The sequence below is a fragment of the Pelodiscus sinensis genome, chromosome 14, assembly GCF_052426305.1.
Source record: "Pelodiscus sinensis isolate ZL-2025 chromosome 14, ASM5242630v1, whole genome shotgun sequence".
NCBI classification, from domain to species: domain Eukaryota; kingdom Metazoa; phylum Chordata; order Testudines; family Trionychidae; genus Pelodiscus; species Pelodiscus sinensis.
Window position 1 is genome coordinate 31269666 of NC_143065.1, and position 17331 is coordinate 31286996.

The 17331-nt window shown below is 46.1% G+C and overlaps 1 protein-coding gene across 3 annotated transcripts in view; it reads left to right on the forward strand.

Moving 5' to 3' along the window:
• Positions 1-17331, forward strand: part of NTRK3 (neurotrophic receptor tyrosine kinase 3) — a 390761-nt gene that overhangs the window by 123829 nt on the left and 249601 nt on the right. For all 3 annotated transcript variants that reach the window (XM_075897044.2, XM_075897046.2, XM_075897048.2), the window contains exons 5-7: positions 11984-12141; positions 14640-14782; positions 15352-15493. In XM_075897044.2, the coding sequence (XP_075753159.1) occupies positions 11984-12141; positions 14640-14782; positions 15352-15493 (443 nt within the window). The remainder of the gene's footprint in view (positions 1-11983; positions 12142-14639; positions 14783-15351; positions 15494-17331) is intronic.

Below are 17331 nucleotides of genomic sequence, written 5' to 3' on the forward strand. Positions count from 1 at the left end.
CTTTGTTCTTGGCATCAGATATATGGCAGATCCCAGGGCAGGATGACTTGGTATACATACTAGATAATGCATAGCAAAGGAAGGTCCCAATCAAATCGTTTTCAGCCAACACCCTGGGACTTTAGAAAAAAGAGCTTTGGTACCCAAATATACTCCCTTCACTCCTTCAAGAAGCCATCTCTGGGGATCTTGAGTGACAGGTCTCCAGTCAAAGGATGTGCAGCTCTTGTCAGCCTGTGGCATGCTGAGCTGAAGAACATAAGAATATAAGAACATAAGAACAACCATACTGGGTCAGACCAAAGGTCCATCTAGCCCAGTATCCTGTCTTCCAGTAGTTGCCAATGCCAGATGCCCCACAGGGAGTGAACAGAACAGGAAATCATCATGTGATCCCTCTCCTGTCATCCATTTTCAGCCTCTGACAAACAGAGGCTAGGGACACCATTCCTACCCATCCTGGCTAATAGCCATTGATAGACCTAACCTCCATGAATTTATCTTGTTCTGTTCTGAACCCTGTGAAAGTCCTCGTCTTCACAACCTCCTTTGGCAAGGAGTTCCACACGTTGACTGCATTGCATGAAGAAAAACTTCCTTTTGTTTGTTTTAAACCTGCTACTTATTAATTTCATTTGGTGATCCCTAGTTCTTATGTTATGGGAACAAGTAAATAACCTTTCCTTATTCACTTTTTCCACACCAGTCATGATTTTATAGACCTCTATCATCTCTCCTGCCCCCCTTAGTCTTCTCTTTTCAAAGCTGAAAAGTCCCTTCATATGGGACCCATTCCAAACCCCTAATAATTTTTGTTGCCCTTTTCCAAACATTTTCCAATGTCAGTATATCTTTTTTGAGACATCTGTATGCAGTATTCAAGATGTGGGTGTACCATGGTTTTATATAGAGGCAATAAGATATTCTCTTATTCTCTATCCCTTTTTTAATTATTCTTAACATTCTGTTTGCTTTTTTACTACCACTGCACGCTGAATGGATGCCTTCAGAGAACTATCCACACCGACTCCAAGATCTCTCTCTTGAGTAGTTGTAGCTAAATTAGTCCCCATCATATTGTATGTATAGTTGGGATTATTTTTTCCAATGTGCATTACTTTACATTTATCAACATTAAATTTAATTTGCCATTTTGTTGCTCAATCAATTAGTTTTGTGAAATCTTTTTGAAGCTCTTCATAGTCTGCTTTGGTCTTAACTATTTTGAGCAGTTTTGTATCATCTACAAATTTTGCGACCTCATTGATTAGCCCTTTTTCCAGATTATTTATAAATAGGGTTGGTCCCAATATGGGCCTTTGGGGGACACCACTAGTTACCTCTCTCCAGTCTTCAAACTTACCACAAACTTTATTCCTAACCTTTGTTTCCTGTCTTTTAACCAGTTATCCGTCCACGAGTGGACCTTCCCTCTTATCCCATGATAACTTACTTTACTTAAGAGCCTTTGGTGAGGGACTTTAACTACATCCCCTGGATCCCCCTTGTCCACATGTTTGTTGACCCCCTCAAAGAACTCTAGTAGATTAGTAAGACATGATTTCTCTTTATAGGAACCATGTTGACTTTCCCCCAACAAATTATGTATCTCTGTGTCTGACAGTTTTATTCTTTACTATAGTTTCAACTAATTTGTCCGGTACTGACATTAGACTTACTGGTCTGTGATTGCCAGGATCCCCTCTAGAGCCCTTTTAAAATATTGGTGTCACATTAACTATCTTCCAGTCATTAGGTACAGAAGCTGATTTAAAGGATAGGTTAGAAACCACAGTTAATAGTTCTACAATTTCACATGTGAGAACAATTTCACAGTTAATAGTTCTACAATTTCACATGGTGAATGCCATCTGGTCCCGGTGACTTGTTACTGTTAAGTTTATCAATTTGTTTCAAAACCTCCTCTAATGTTTGGGAATCCCCTAACATCCTCAGCCATGAAGACTGAACCAAAGAATTCATTTAGTTTTTCCGCAATGACTTTATTGTCTTTATTAGCATCTTGATTGTCCAAAGGCCCCACTGGTTGTTTAGAAGGCTTCCTGCTTCTGATGTACTTAAAAAGTAATAGCAAAATGTTTTTTAAGTTTTTGGCTAGCTGTTCTTCAAACTCCTTTTTGGCTTTTCTTATATTTTTACACTTAATTTGACAGAGTTTATGCGCCTTTCTATTTTCCTCACTAGGATTTAACTTTCACTTTTTAAACAATGCCTTTTTATCTCTCACTGCTTCTTTTACTTGGATGTTAAGCCACAGTGGCACTTGTTCGTTCTCTTGCTGGCACAGCAAGTAAGAGGCCTCAGGAGCCCCAGGAAACATCAGAAACATGCAACAGCTCATCAGCATTGGCCTTCCAGCTCTTGTTATCCTGAGGTCACTGCTGGCTTCCTCTGTCATGTTCCAGGAGAGTTTTGGACAGACATTTCAGGTGAGTTTTATAAAAAAAACCTGCCTCCGAAATTGACCTTCCTAGGGCAGTGAGACATCCAAATCACCTTTGACCCAGTTGGATCTTTAATTTTAAAAAAACCTTGGTGTTATGGGCAACGCCTCCCTCGCCCAGACCTTCAGTCCTTCTCAAGCAATCTGTAGCTGCAATACATTTCCATAGTTCTGTGGTGAGAGATGAAGGTGCTGAATGGCGGCACAGCTGGGTCTCTGCTCATATCGGGAGCACAAGTTAATTTCACATGTGTCTGTTGCTCGAGGACTTATTGCCACCGACAGTCATGCTAATGGAGTTAGCTATACACAAGAGGGGCTTCCCTGCTGGGTGCAGGGGGACTATTTCAGCAACCAGAAACAATGCCTCATTCTGTAGATTAAATCTCCCCTTCTTGTTCCATTCCCTGCCACCAGGGGTTCTGAAATGATGCAGCTAGATATTTTTCCTTTTTTGCTGGACACTCTGATTCACTTTGAGGCTCAACAAAGCAGCGTTAGAGTCTCTACCCGGGAGAGAGCTTTAAGCGGCAAGCACACAAAACCTCAGCCTTCATTTTATAAGGCCCAAACTAGACAATGGAAACACAGCACAGATCTGTTGTTTCTTATTAGGAGTTTTGCTTCTGGCACTTTCATTTTGATTGGTGAATTGTAGAATGAGCTCGCAGAATCAGGGGCAGGCGGAGAGGATTCCAGGTGCCCCACACAAGTAAGAATAGTTTTGTGATGATCACACACTTCTAAACCCCTGATTGTCCCAGTGCATTCTGTGGCTCCTGAGGGCTCTACCCCACAGAATTGATTTCTGTTGCTGGGCCACTGGGGACATTTCCAAAGGTTCGAGGCACTGCATTGTGTGATGAGGTTAGGAGGCTTGGCTGAACCAGGCAGTTCAGTTGCAACACTTGTAGTTTCCATTCCATTTGGGGGAAAATGCATTGTAGGTTGCTCTGTCCTAACAAGAACTCTTGTACCCAGGGTTACAACTGGTGATTGGACAGTGTCTGTGAGGACAGTTTGTTCTAGAATGTAAGAGGGTGCACAGGTGGGGTACACCATCACCTTTCCACAGAGTTAACGTACATGAACAGGGTACTTGAACCAGAGAATATGCCAGCCCACAGGAGGTCAATATTGTCTAGCAGCGTTACCAATACTTCCTCTGCTTACCGGGCTCTTAGAAGACACCTAGGCTACGTCTACACTGGCCCCTTCTCTGGAAGAGGCATGCTAATTTCGAACTTTGGAATAGGGAAATCCGCGGGGGATTTAAATATCTCCCGTGGGATTTAAATAAACATGGCCACCGCTTTTTTTCTGGCTTGGGGAAAAGCCGGAAAAGAGCGTCCAGACTCCGGAATTTAGCCCTTTTCCGGAGGATCTCTTATTCCTACTTTCAAGTAGGAATAAGAGATCCTCCAGAAAAGGGCTTTATTCTGGAGGATTGCGCTAGTCTGGACGCTCTTTTCCGGCTTTTCCCCAAGCCGGAAAAAAAGCGGCGGCCATGTTTATTTAAATCCCGCGGGAGATATTTAAATCCCCCGCGGATTTCCCTATTCCAAAGTTCGAAATTAGCATGCCTCTTCCGGAGAAGGGGCCAGTGTAGACATAGCCCTAGGGTATGTCTAGACTACATGGCTCCGTTGATGGAACCATGTAGATGAGTTTACTAAACATAGGAAAATGAAGCGGCGATTTAAATAATCGTCTTTGTCGGGAAGGGAAACCTTTGTCGACTGCTCCGGTATGCCTCGTGAAATGAGGTTTACTGGAGCGGTCGACAAAGGCTTCCTTTGTTGACCGCGGCACGTCCAGACTGCCCCGCTGTGCTGCCAAACAGCTGATCGGCACAGCGCAGCGGCCATTTTGATGTAAATGAAGTGGCTATTACTTAAATAATCATTTAAATTTAATTAAATCACCACTTCATTTTGCTCTGTCTCATAAACTCATCGACATGGCTCCGTCGACGGAGCCATGTAGTCTAGACATACCCTCGGGTAAATTAGAGCTAAATAACAGAACAGAGCACTGAGAGCCAGGACTGGTGGCTGTAAACAAACTCCATGGGACTGTGGGAAACTTGGCCACACCCATGATTAGCGGACATTTGACCAACTAAAATCATGCCTGACCATGGATGTTGTCAGACCAGAGAGTGCTGGATTAGAGAGGTTCAGCCTGTAGGTGTCCTTTGCTGACTTACTCCTTACCACATTTATGAGATCCTCTTCCTAGGTGCCCCTCATCTCTCCTGGCTCTTCCTCTGTACAAGTGTGAGGTTGCATTACACACTGTTTATGCATAGTTGCATGGGTCTTCCTGAAAATGAGCTACATTCATTCTGAGCCCAACTTGGCTGCTGAGCCTGCGTGCGGGTCTTATCAACTGGAATGAAACTGCCAGACCTACCTGTGTCCTTTCCCTCTGCTTTCTGAGCCATCAGAACCATTCTCAAAGCTCTCTTGGTGTGTGCTGTGCTGCTCTCCATTTCCTCTTCTGCCCTGCAATGGATGAAATATGCCAGACCAGGGTGTGGATCCATTTCCTTGGTTGGCTCGTTTCTGTCACTTAGAATGGAGAGACACTTGATAAAGTAAGTCCCAGTTCACTTACCCACGCATGGTTGTGATTTCTCAAAGTAGTGGGTTGGTTTTTTAAATGAGCTGTCTTAAAGAAATGGGAGTGTCATGCACCCCCTGAGAGCAGTAAGTTGGCCATGGGTTGGGAATATCTCCAGCCTGCATATGTACGTTAAAATGCCTTTTGAATCTTCCTGTCCTTTCCTGGAGTAAAATGTGCTGAATACATCTCATGAGAAAGAACTCTCCACATTTAGATCTTTCTGCAGCTCCGATACGGCTGTTAAGCATATGGCAGCAACTAAGTGAAATTAACTTCCAGAGGCTGCTAATGAAAGCTATGGAGAAAATTATCGTTCTCTCTTTCTAAGCTGCAGTTTCACAGAGATGAGAGCTTGGTTTTGTGAGGTGGCCATCTATCCCATGGTCATTCTGGTATTGATACCTCTGTTGTGCCCATTCTAGGTGTGTCACTTTAGGAAAGATACAGACAATTTGGAGAGAGTCCAAAGGATTGCAACAAAAATGGTGGAAGGTTTAGAATACGTGACCTCTGAGCAAAGGTTAAAAAAACTGAGCATGGTTTAATCTTGAGAAAACCAGCCTGGTAGAGCAGGAATAACCTGATAACAATCTTCAAGTATGTTTAGGGCTGTTATAACAATGATGGTGATCAACTATTCTTCATGTCCAGAGAAGGTCGGACAGGAAGGCTTAATCTGCAGAAAGGGAGACTGAGGTTGGATATTAGGGAAAACTTTCTAACTATAAGGGTAATTAAATTCTGGGATAAATATCCCATGGAGATTGTGGAATCCATGTCATTGGAGGCCTTTAACAAGAGGTTGTACAAACACCTATCAAGGATGGTATTTGGTCCTGCCTCAGCACAAGAGGCTGGACTTCATGACATCTTGAGGATCCTTCCAGTCCTGCATGTCTATAATTCTTGAGATGTACAGCCTCCAGTTGCATCCATACTCTTGTTTTCTTAAAGCCTGATGAAAGCACTGGCATAAATGAATTGTCTCTTGGTCTGAAGTTGTATCTGTGACATTTAGGCATCCTGGTAGGTGCTTCTAGCTGGAAATACAGTGATTGCCACTGATAAGTCAATATATACCAATAGGACCGCACAGTGGCCAGAGCTATTTGCTCTTAGCACATTAGAGAAAGCGCTCTTAATCTCAAGTAGATTAGGTCCATCAATGGCGATTAACCAGGATGGGTAGGAATGGTGTCCCTAGCCTCTTTTTCTCTGGATGTGAGTGACAGGGGAGGGATCATGTGAGGATTACCTGTTGTGTTCCTTCCCTCTGGGGCATCTGGCATTGGCCCCTTTCGGCAGACAGGATACTGAGCTAGATGGACCATTGGACTGATGCAGTATGGCCCTTCTTATGTAAGTACTGCTCCTGACAAGTACACTGTAAGCTGGGTGGCCCGGTTCTAACTGAAACATTGGGCAGCCCAGCAAGTATTCAAGCACTGCAGTGTCCCAGTGGGGCAAAGAACAGGGAAATGATTGTTTGTTTATGTGCATGGCACATTTCAGGCAGGCCAGATAACCTCCCTCTTCTGCACTTATGGCCAAGTTAGACCAATTGCAGGAGGCCGTCCGAGGGCAGTCCGTGGTTGTGGGAGAACAGAACAGGAGGGAGTGCTGCTCTGAACTGGCATTGCTTACCATGATTGGGCAGGAGTCTTGAGTCTTGATAGGGCACTGGGGCTGTGTCTAGACTACATGCCTCTGTCGGCAGAGGCATGTAGATTAGACACATAGGCAAAGGCAAATGAAGCCGCGATTTAAATGATCGCGGCTTCATTTACATTTACATGGCTGCCACGCTGAGCCGACAAACAGCTGATCAGCTTTTTGTCTGCTCAGCGCGCTAGTCTGGACGCTCCCCTGCCGACATCAAAGCCCTTTGTCGGCAGCCCCGTTATTCCTCGTGGGATGAGGTTTACCAGGGCTGCCGACAAAGGGCTTTGATATCGGCAGGGGAGCGTCCAGACTAGCGCGCTGAGCGGACAAACAGCTGATCAGCTGTTTGTTGGCTCAGCGCGGCAGCCATGTAAATTTAAATGAAGCCGCGATCATTTAAATCACGGCTTCATTTGCCTTTGCCAAAACAACAAATCTACATGGCTCCGTCGACGGAGCCATGTAGTTTAGAAGTACCCTGAGAGTGGGTTGAATGGGAAGAGAACTATGTTTTAGTTACTATGAACAGGGGGATTTATACAGAAGTAGAACAACCAGGATGTTGAAATCCCTGTCTGTTGCATAGAGAATATACCCCACTCCGGGGAATCAGCTGGCCTGGTGGCCTGGGTTCAAGCAAGGGGAGCAGGTATCCTCAACCTACCAGCAGTGCTTTGGGGAAAAGCATAAAGGAAAATCAATAGCTGTAGCTAAAAAGCAGCGCTGTCCCCCGAGTGGCAACGTGCCAGCTGACGTTGGTATGTGGTGCATCCAGTCGATGAGAGGAGTTAATTTGCGCAAAAGCTCCCCAGGGTGCCACGATTAGGGGAAGTTGCATCACTGATTCTGGGGCAGGTTTTGGTAAATTCCACCCTGCAGTGTGCTGCTTCTGCATTATTCATGGGGCTTCATGCATTATCGATGGGCCGGGAAGACTGTTCGCTATTACTTGCAGATCTGCCCCTGAAGTGCTGTGAGGGCAGTGGCTCTTGCAGGCAACCTGATTTCAGGGCCATGTTTCCAGCCAAGCAGAATTTCCCCCTCTCTTCTAGTCTCCCCCTTCTCGCTGCTGAGTCTCAGGATGTAACTCATGTTAGCAAACCCGCTATTAGCTAACCCGCTAAAGCATGTGCTGTCCCCCAAGGCTCAGAGCTCCCTCCTCTCCCAGTGTTGGGGAGCCTTCAATGGTGCTCCCGAAATCTACCAGCCTGGGTCCCCCCAGGCTCTGGTGTGCTATGGGAATGTGAGGAGTGTCTTTCTCCTTCTCAGTTGGGGGCCACATCAGTGAGGGTTTCTTTTGGGGTTTTTGCTTCTCACTTGTGTGCGGCCCCTGATTGATTTTTCTGTGGGTCAGTAGTCCCTGACCCAAAAAAGCTTCCCCACCCCAACTTGGGCCATGTCTACATGACTGAGAAGATCAAAGCTACCACAATCAATCTTCCGAGGTTCAAATTAGTGGGTCTAGTGAAGACACACTAAGTAGCACTCTAATTAGTCCTGCTCTTATGAGGAGTAGGGGAAGTCGATGGGAGAGTGTGCTCCCATCAACCTCCCGCTGTGTGGACAGCACCAAAATGTGATTTCAGATACTTCAACTCCACCTACGTAATTAGCATAGCCGGAATTTTGTATCTTAAGTTGACTTTCTCCTTTAGTGTAGACCAGGTAGGGTTGCCAGGTGTCTGGTTTTCAACCGGACAGTCCAATATTTGAGCTTTCTGTTCGGGAAACAAATTGAGAAACTATAAATGAGAAAATATAAATGTCCAGTATTTTCTAAATAAGATGTAATGTAGATTGTGATGTAATGTCAAGTGTGTCCGGTATTTTTGTCGAAACCATCTGGAATCCCTAAGACCAGGCCTTAGAGTTTCAGCAGCATTGCTGTGGGTTCTGTTTGGATGGTTATCAGTACACCTCATCAGAATCTGGGGTGGGAGTGGGGAGTATGTTGTTTTTTAATGAACATTAGCAGAACGAGCAGGAGGAAACCAGAGGAATATTGGCATAGTGCCTCTGGCAGGGTCAGCTAAGCCAGACCTTGGAATGTAGGGATATAAAGATTGAGACTCCATGGGTGGGGGTGTTCTGGGCTTGCTGAATCTTTCATAATCCCGGCGTGGGAAAGGACCCTTCCATTTTCAGATAGCTGAGTCTGTACTTCCCAGTTCCTATGCCTCCTGGTTTCTCTTGACTTCTGCTTGTGTCTGTGGTGGGGAAACCTGTTGTGTCTTTGGCTGAGTCCTGAAGACCCTCTGTGACTGAATATATCCTTGTATTCACATCCTGTAAGCTATTGTGATACTATTTGTATGTTAAATATTTTGCTGATCAATAATATAATGGCAAAAAGCACGTGTCAGAGTAATATGTGAAGTTATAAACAGACTGTGAGACCATGACTAGAAGTATGTTTTCCAGATAAGTCTGGAGAGTAGGCAGACCAGTTCCTTGGAGACAAAGGGCAAGCAGCCACTTCAGTCAGGTGTATGCGGGGCTAATGGACCATTCCCTGCTCAGAGGCTATTCTTTCACAGGAAAGGAGGCAGGGAGCAAAAATCTACATCTTAGCAAAGAGGGAGTCTCCTTCACAAAGATGGCCTGTCACCTTGCTCCCAACTGGAAATGCTTCTGAAAGGAGGGGCAGGACTATAAAAAGAAGGAGCAGACATGGCAAGACACCCCTATGTCTATCCACATTCACTGCACCTGAAAAGGCAAAGGAAGCAGCTGTAGAACTCTGGGGAAGGGATTCTGAATCTAATACAGGTTGTTAAGTTAGGCACCTTATAAGTGTTTTACCTGTATTTTCCTTGTAACCGTTTCTGACTTTTATGCCTCATTACTTGTACTCACTTAAAATCTATCTAGTTAATAAACTTGTTTTACTATTTCATCTAATGCAGTGTATTAAAGTTGAAATGTCTGGATAACTATTTAAGGTAATAAGAATGCATATTACTCCTTTAAAGGAATAGTGGACTTAATATATTTGTACGGCCCAGGAATGGGCTGGGCAGTGCAGAACATATATTTCAGGGGAAGATCTGGGATTGGGAGTGTGTTGGGGCCACCCTGCAGTACAGCCAAGATTGGTGAGAGCAGAGGTGTGCCTGCTTGCAGCACACAATGGACAGAGGTGGGAGCAGTCCAAGAGAGAGGCTACTGCACCTTGGCATTACCCCCCGTCACAGGGCAAGGGTGATGCAGCTCCCAACTAGTCCGGATTGTACCCTGCATGTTACACCCTTTGCTATGTTGCTCCATGTTACATCCTTGAGTCCCTCCATCTTCTTACCCCAGAGCTCATCCTTCCAGCCAAGCAGGGCTGGGTTCCCATCATCCTGCGGGAGCCAGTGACCTCATGTCTCCGAGGGGAACGACAAGGGGTTTTCAAAGACGTAAACAAAATGGCTAATAGACTGGAAAATCAATAATAATAAAATGATCTGTATATAAAATACGTGTAAGTGTATTTTAAATGAAGTCTATTAAAGGCAGCGCTCCCTCCCAACCAGGTCAAAGGGTCCCAGCACAGCACTGTTTGATTGAATTGAAGTGTGTGGTATGCTGTGTGTTTATCGGTGTCCTAGATCACCAGCAGCGTTGTTTTATTACACTAAGATGCAGTGGTAAGGACAAGAGCTACCAGCTTTATTGAGCATTCTCTGCTGGAGGCCCTGCCTGAACTGACTGAGCACCCTTCAGAAGGTCCTGCCCCCACAAGAACTGGGGCCTTATGACACAAGCTATAAATATTTCTTTGAGAGACAGGGGTCAGGCTGCTCCTAGGAGACAGTCCTTGCTTGTGCCAGGTGGCAATGAGGTAGAGCAATGTAACAACCAGGTAGTCCCAGGGTGTTCCAATGTGTAACGTGAATGTGAAATGTCTCGGCTGCTGTGAAACGCAGATGCCTGTGTGTTTGGGGAGTACATGCAAGTGAGTGACAACTGCACCTCGTGGCTAACATCGAATGCAGATTCTCCTTTAGCTCAGCTCAACCTAGGATTATTCCAGGTCAGCACTTGTGCATATGACCTTCCACCAATGCAATTCCATTCTGAACCTCAGCATCATTTGCTGTTCCAGCCCTTGCCCTCCGCATCCCTCTAGCCAAATATCACCTGGATTTAAGAACACTTACAGCCTTTCCTTCTCTTGCTGCTCCAGGAGTCCTTAATCTCCCCAGTCTAGAGAAACTCATTTTAGCCTCAAAAAAACAACGAATGGTCCTGCAGCATCTTGGAGACTAACAAAAAAATGTAGATGGTATTGTAAGCTTTCTTGGGCACAACCCACTTCTTCAGATGAATGGAGCAAGGGATCCAGGGGTACAAAGAAATAGCAGAGAGAGAGGGGAGCCGGAGAGGGAAAGAGAAGAAAAATAATCTTGTTGATTAGAGTGTCCATGTTAAATGTGGCTAATAGAGTGGGCTGTAAGTGCCCGATGCTTTGCTTTTGGTGTCATTACAGTATTGAATATAGAGGCCCATCTAGTTCATGTCTTTCTAATTGGACCATTCATTATTTTTTAAGGGTTTTGTTCAGTTAGGCTGTGTCTAGACTGCATCCCTTTTCCATAAAAGGGATGCAAATTAGACATATCGCAATTGCAAATGAAGCGGGGATTTAAATCTTAAAATGAGAGAGAAGGGATCTTTTAGAAAAGGCTTTATTTTCCAAAAGATCCGCGTCTACACTGGTGCTTTTTTCCAGCAAAGCGCCGAGCCGGAAAAAAGCGGCAGCCATTTTTATGCTAATGAAGCAGGGGAGATTTAAATCCCCGCTTCATTTGCAATTGTGATATGTCTAATTTGCATCCCTTTTATGGAAAAGGGATGCAGTCTAGACACAGCCCTACTGACTAACACAGCTATCCCTCTGAGTCAGTGGTTCCCAACCTTTTCCAGATGAGGACCCATTTTGACAATTCAAGAAGACTTAGTGACCCAAGGCAATTCAAACACAGGGGGGAGGAAGGAGTGCAGAGCCACCTGGGGAGACATTTGGCGACCCATTTGAAACTTAATGGTGACCCATATTTGGATTGCAATTTATACGTTAGGAAACCCTGCGCTGAGTCATTTTAGCCTGGAAGCACATGCCAAGGGTGACCCTCCCTCATTACAATTGGTAGCTATTCTGTGGAGATCCCATGCAATCAAGCATAATCCTGTTAGTTTGCCTCCCACCCCTTTGTTTATTACTCTCTCTCTCTCTCTCTGTAGGAGCCTCGAAAGTAACTTTTTTAACTGCAGCTGTGACATCCGCTGGATTCAGCTCTGGCAAGAGAAGGGTGAAGCAAACCTGCAGAGCCAAGAACTGTACTGCATGAATGTGGAGGCTGCTGTCATTCCCCTGCAGGAAATGAACATCAGCCAGTGTGGTAAGGAAAATCCCCTGCATGCTCAGGTTCACCTTGTTCCCCAGGCTATAGACAGAAGAGGCTAGGAGGGCCCCTCACGACTCTGGTCCATCCTATAGGGAGTGCTAAGTGACAGAGAAATATCATTGAAACCCTCCCCAGAATCACGTCTGGTTAACCCATTGAACTTACTGATGCAGGATACTAAGGCAAGTCAGAGTGAGCTTTTTGAAATGGATTAGAATAGCTTATGAATATCAGTGGCATCACTAGTGGAATTTGGAGTATTATTCCTCATGATTTAGAGCATTAGTTAACCATCAGCTGTGTTTGGGAAGAAATTTCCCCCCAATGGTATCATATTATCAAGCAAGGCACATTGTGGTCAGTGCATGCCTTAGCCTGAAGTTGCAGGAATTGTCCACTTTTTGAGAGAGGATATGCTTCATGTGCTTATGCTTCTATTTAGAGGATGCTAGAAACTACTTATATTAAAGAGACACTGGCAGTTTGATTGTTTTAAAATAATTTTTTTAGTTGGTGCACTTTTAAATTGGCAGATCCTTATAGTTTTAAGTGTGCGTGTGTCTGCATGTCCGTGCACACGTATTTTTTTGTTCCACGATGGTCTTTTTGTGTGGGTCCAAGAGCAACATTAGACATACCCAGCGCTGCTCCTTCTACCAGCATTCTCTCTTTGTTCACACTTAAATCTGCTGCCTTTTCAGTGTCAGTTGTGTTACTGCTCTTACTGGCAAGCAGGACCCAGGGAAGGTCCTGTACCAAGAACGGGACAGGGAAGGAGATTGTAGAATAGGATCTGTTAGATGCCCAGTCTGGGGGAAAAGAGAGAAACATTTTAAAAAATGGCGTTGCTCTAATCTAGGAATTGTAAAGCATTTCTTGTAACAGTAGATGCACAATTATCAGTTGGAGATCAGCTATGACTTTCTAGTTCACAGTGTCTCTTTGTTCTAACTCTTCTTTATTAAAACCTGAAAATGGTCTGAAATATCTGCAGGTAGGTGAACTAAAGAGATTTGAGAGAGAGAACTGTAATTTCCTCCACAAATGAGAATTATAATCCTCAATGATTAGAAAATCCTTCGTGAGCAAAGAAAGGGGGAGGGGGGACTCCTTCTACTATTGGATGTGAGAGAACAGGGTGTTTACATACATCAATTTCCTGGGCTTACAGGGCAAACTGTTCCACTGATTCCCCACCCCCTAATTATCCCTAAAAACATGGAGAAAAGGCAGGAACAGAAGATGCCCAGCTAAGATCTTTCCTCCTGAGCTAAATCTTTCATTCAGAGATTGAATGGGCAAGCATCCAAATGACTCAAGGCAGTTTCACATGAGGCTTACTTGATCCTTGCATTCTGGCCTGGCACATGGTGTTGCTAGTTTGGGTTGGATACGTGGCTTGTGGCAGAATATGGGTATGGTACAGGATCCTGCCCAGCTCCCATTGCTATGTTGACATTACTCAAGAGTGAATCGCAGTCTCTCCTGGGCTCCCCATGTAGCTCTGCTAACACATCTCAGTCCTGACCTGCAGCACCTTTGCTGTCCCTAGAGGCTATTCTGACTGAGTTCAAAAGTGAATTCAGAGTTATGGGTCTGTTCTTGTTGCTGTGGGGGTCACTGAGTCAATGTTTGAACCCACGTTTTCAGGAGGGAGAAGCCATTGCACTGTCCCATTGCCTCCTATTCCCTTCTTGTTTATTCAGGGCTCCCTCTCTTCCTCCTTTACTGATGCAGTCCTCAGTACCCTCCTCCCCCATGCATTCTGTGTCCAATCATTGTGCTGTGTATCCCCCTCCCCTCTCTCTTGCTGCTGGCACTGTCTCTTGCACACTGTGTGAATGTTTGGTGCCTGGGTGACTCAGCAGGGCAGAGGAGTAAGTCAGAGCCGCTATAAATCAGTATTTCTTTGGCACCTTGGAGGGAAGAGTAGGGGTGTCTTTCATTAGCAGAGATGTTGTTAATACGAGGACTTGTCCCTGGTCATCTTCTCTTGATTGTTATAAATTAGCGAGAAACTCTCTCTGTCTCTCTCCACTGTAAGTGCCAGGAGCTCTGTTCTCTGCCCTAGCTCACGCTGGATCTCTTGCCAGTGATTCTGTAGAAGTGGTTTTATTCCTCACAGATCTCTGCACCAGCCCAAGGGGCTTGGGGAGAAGGGACATTTGGGTTTGGATGACAACTGGCACTTGGACAGAACTTCCTGAGTTGTGAGCAATGTGCAAATTGCCAAGCAGAGAGAATATCTGTCCACCTGGCGACGTCCCCCATGTCACTCATCCCTTTCAGCATGAGAAGGCCAAGCTGTTTGCCATCTTCTGTTCTTCTCCCTCCCCCTCCTTCATTCGCAAGCCCAGGATGGTGCAGGCTGCTTAGCTGTAAGGAGAAGTCTGCTTGGGAGACTGAACTGGTGGGGGGCAGAACCCAAGTGCCCGTTCTGTGTCTTGGTGGTCAGGGTGCCCCTTAAGTGTCCTCTTGTTTGACTCCCTTAGATCTGCCTGAGATCAGCGTCAGCCACAATAACTTGACGGTGCGGGAAGGCGAGAACGCGGTGATTACCTGCAATGGCTCAGGGTCGCCACTGCCTGATGTAGACTGGACGGTTGCAGATCTGCACTCCATCAATACGCATCAGGTAGGAGGCCAAGGGGCTTGGGTGGCCAGGCACTTACTGTCCTTGCCGAGGTCCATCGCCATGGTGTGAACACACTTCACAGCAACCGAAGTGCTGGCCATGGGGATTTTCTGGGTCTTCACTTCTTTTGTTTTGCATTGTAATGGGGCCGGATGAGTCATCACCCCGGGAGAGAAGTGAAATCAGTGACTGTTTTAAATGGGTTGTATAGTCCACCCCAGCATCAGATTAGGAACCCTAGGGAATAGGAAGTATTAGCGGGTGGAGTGCAGATATTGAATCCAAGGCTCTTCCTTTGGGCGGATAGTTTACCACCTTTCGAGCTCCCTTGATTGCATGTTAGCCCATCTCCATTAGCTGGGGTTATATCTCCTTGCCTGGATGCATTGTGATGCTCACAGTGCCGTGCCTGTGGTGAGCCATGAAATGAAGTTTTGCATGGCCATGGTTGTTAGAGATCAGGGCATTTTATACAGGAGTTGGGATCCTCTGGGCCTGGGAGGTGGGTGGACAGGCATCATTTGCTGAGTTTTTCCTTATTGTTTGTTTTTTGTGTGGGGGAATTTCAGACGAACCTCAACTGGACCAATGTTCATGCCATCAATCTGACCCTGGTGAATGTCACCAGTGAGGATAACGGGTTCCTCTTGACGTGTATTGCTGAGAACGTGGTGGGAATGACCAATGCCAGCGTGCTGCTCACAGTCTACTGTAAGTAGAGGCAGGGAGACACTGGATAGATATAGGCTGGTGGGAGGTTGTACATTAGGGATGTAACAGTGTAGTCGATTAACCAATTAACTGATAAGCAAAAGCATATAGGTTAATGCTATAGACTACATGCATTCCCCCCTTTGCTAGTAAATTTTTTAGCAGGCTGGCCAGCAGCTACACCTGCTATGGCTTTGCATTTAAAGTGTATTAGGAACCAGGCAGGCAGGCACCCCAGCTCAGTTGTGGCTCGTGCCAGGTTCGGGAGCTCCACATCCTCCATGGACAGAGTCTGCTGCCACCCTGCACTGCTGCCTCTGTATCAGCGTGGGGCACCAGGCAGGATCTGGTCTTTGTGGTTTTTAAATTGGCTCACCTCGTGGACCGGCTCCTGCTTGCCACCCCGTGCTGCTGCCTCTAATACAGAGGCAGAAACATGGAGTATTAGGGGGCTCCTCAGGAGTGGGGCTGGAAGCGCACTGGCTGCTGGTCTCATCCCCAGGGACTATAGAATAGTGGAGTAACTGATAAGAATTCATGAGGTTCGTCAACTATTTAATTAACCGATATTTAACATCCCTGTTGTACAAGGGAACTTACTGAAAGTGTCTCCCCTGGGCAATTGTGGGGCACCAAGCTAAAACACACCTGTCTTGATTTACTGCCGTTGAGGGTGAGAACACGGAGTCAGAGTTGCTGCAGGAGACTGGCTGGAACCCGTCATAGGGCTACGTGTAAGAGGAAATATGCACAGCTTTCATTGTGGGCCAGTTACCTTGTCCTCCAGCTTCTCTCCATTTGAGCATGGCTGCAGAAATGGGCCTACTCCCGGTGAGTGTGCCAGTCACACCCTTTCACACGCACACGTGCTGGAACGAAGGGTGTGTGTGTGGGGAGGGAGGTGCTGCAGCTCTGGCTCCATGTTGCAGAGTGCTGTGGTGTCCCGAGTGAGGGCAACCAAAGCATGCAGAGACAAAATGCTTTGCTGTCCCTCATTGAGGTAGGCAAGCAAGCAGGGAAACCTGAGAACCGGCTGTCTGGGGCGGGGCGGGGTGGGGAGGAGGGAAGGGGCCCTTTAAGCACAGACCTCAGCCTCAGGCAGCAGCCACACAAAGTAACTCCTGACCTGATGCCCTACCGGACCTGATTCCGGCCGGCCTTAAATGCGATTCAGTGTCCACTCACTGTGGACGCACTATTTCAAAATAGCGAAATGTTATTCTGAAATGCATTTTGTGTATAGACACTTTATTTCGAAATATCTTATTTCGAAATAAGTATTTCGAAATAATGTTGTAGTGTAGACGTACCCTTGGTTAACAAGGGATTGCATGGGTCAGGATTAAGGTGCATCGGCAGAGTTGTGAGGGGGGAATCTTGCATGGCCCCTCCCAGCTCCACCTTTCTCATGTTTTTCCACCTTGGCATGTTTTTCCTCAGCATCAAATGTTGAGCATCTTTAGAAAAACCAGAGAGGAAAGCCAATGTATCGTCCCGGCGAAATATTAGTTCTTATATGATTATTCGATAGCTCCTGGAGGCGGGACCAGCAGCCAGTGTGCTCCCAGACCCACTCCAGAGGATCCCCCTGCTATCCTTCAGTGTCACAGTGGCTAAGGTACCTGCCTTGAGAGCCAGATGTTGAGGGATCGAGCCCTGCCCTCAACCAATGTGGACCTGGTACGCTTAGGATGTAGGACAGATGAGAGGGAGCCCAGAATGTATCAGAGGCAGCTTCCCATGCAGACTGGATCCTGCCTGGTGCCCTGTGCTGCTGCCTCTGTAGCAGCATGGGGTGGCAGCACCCCCTGTCCGTGGGGGGCCCAAACTCCCTGTGG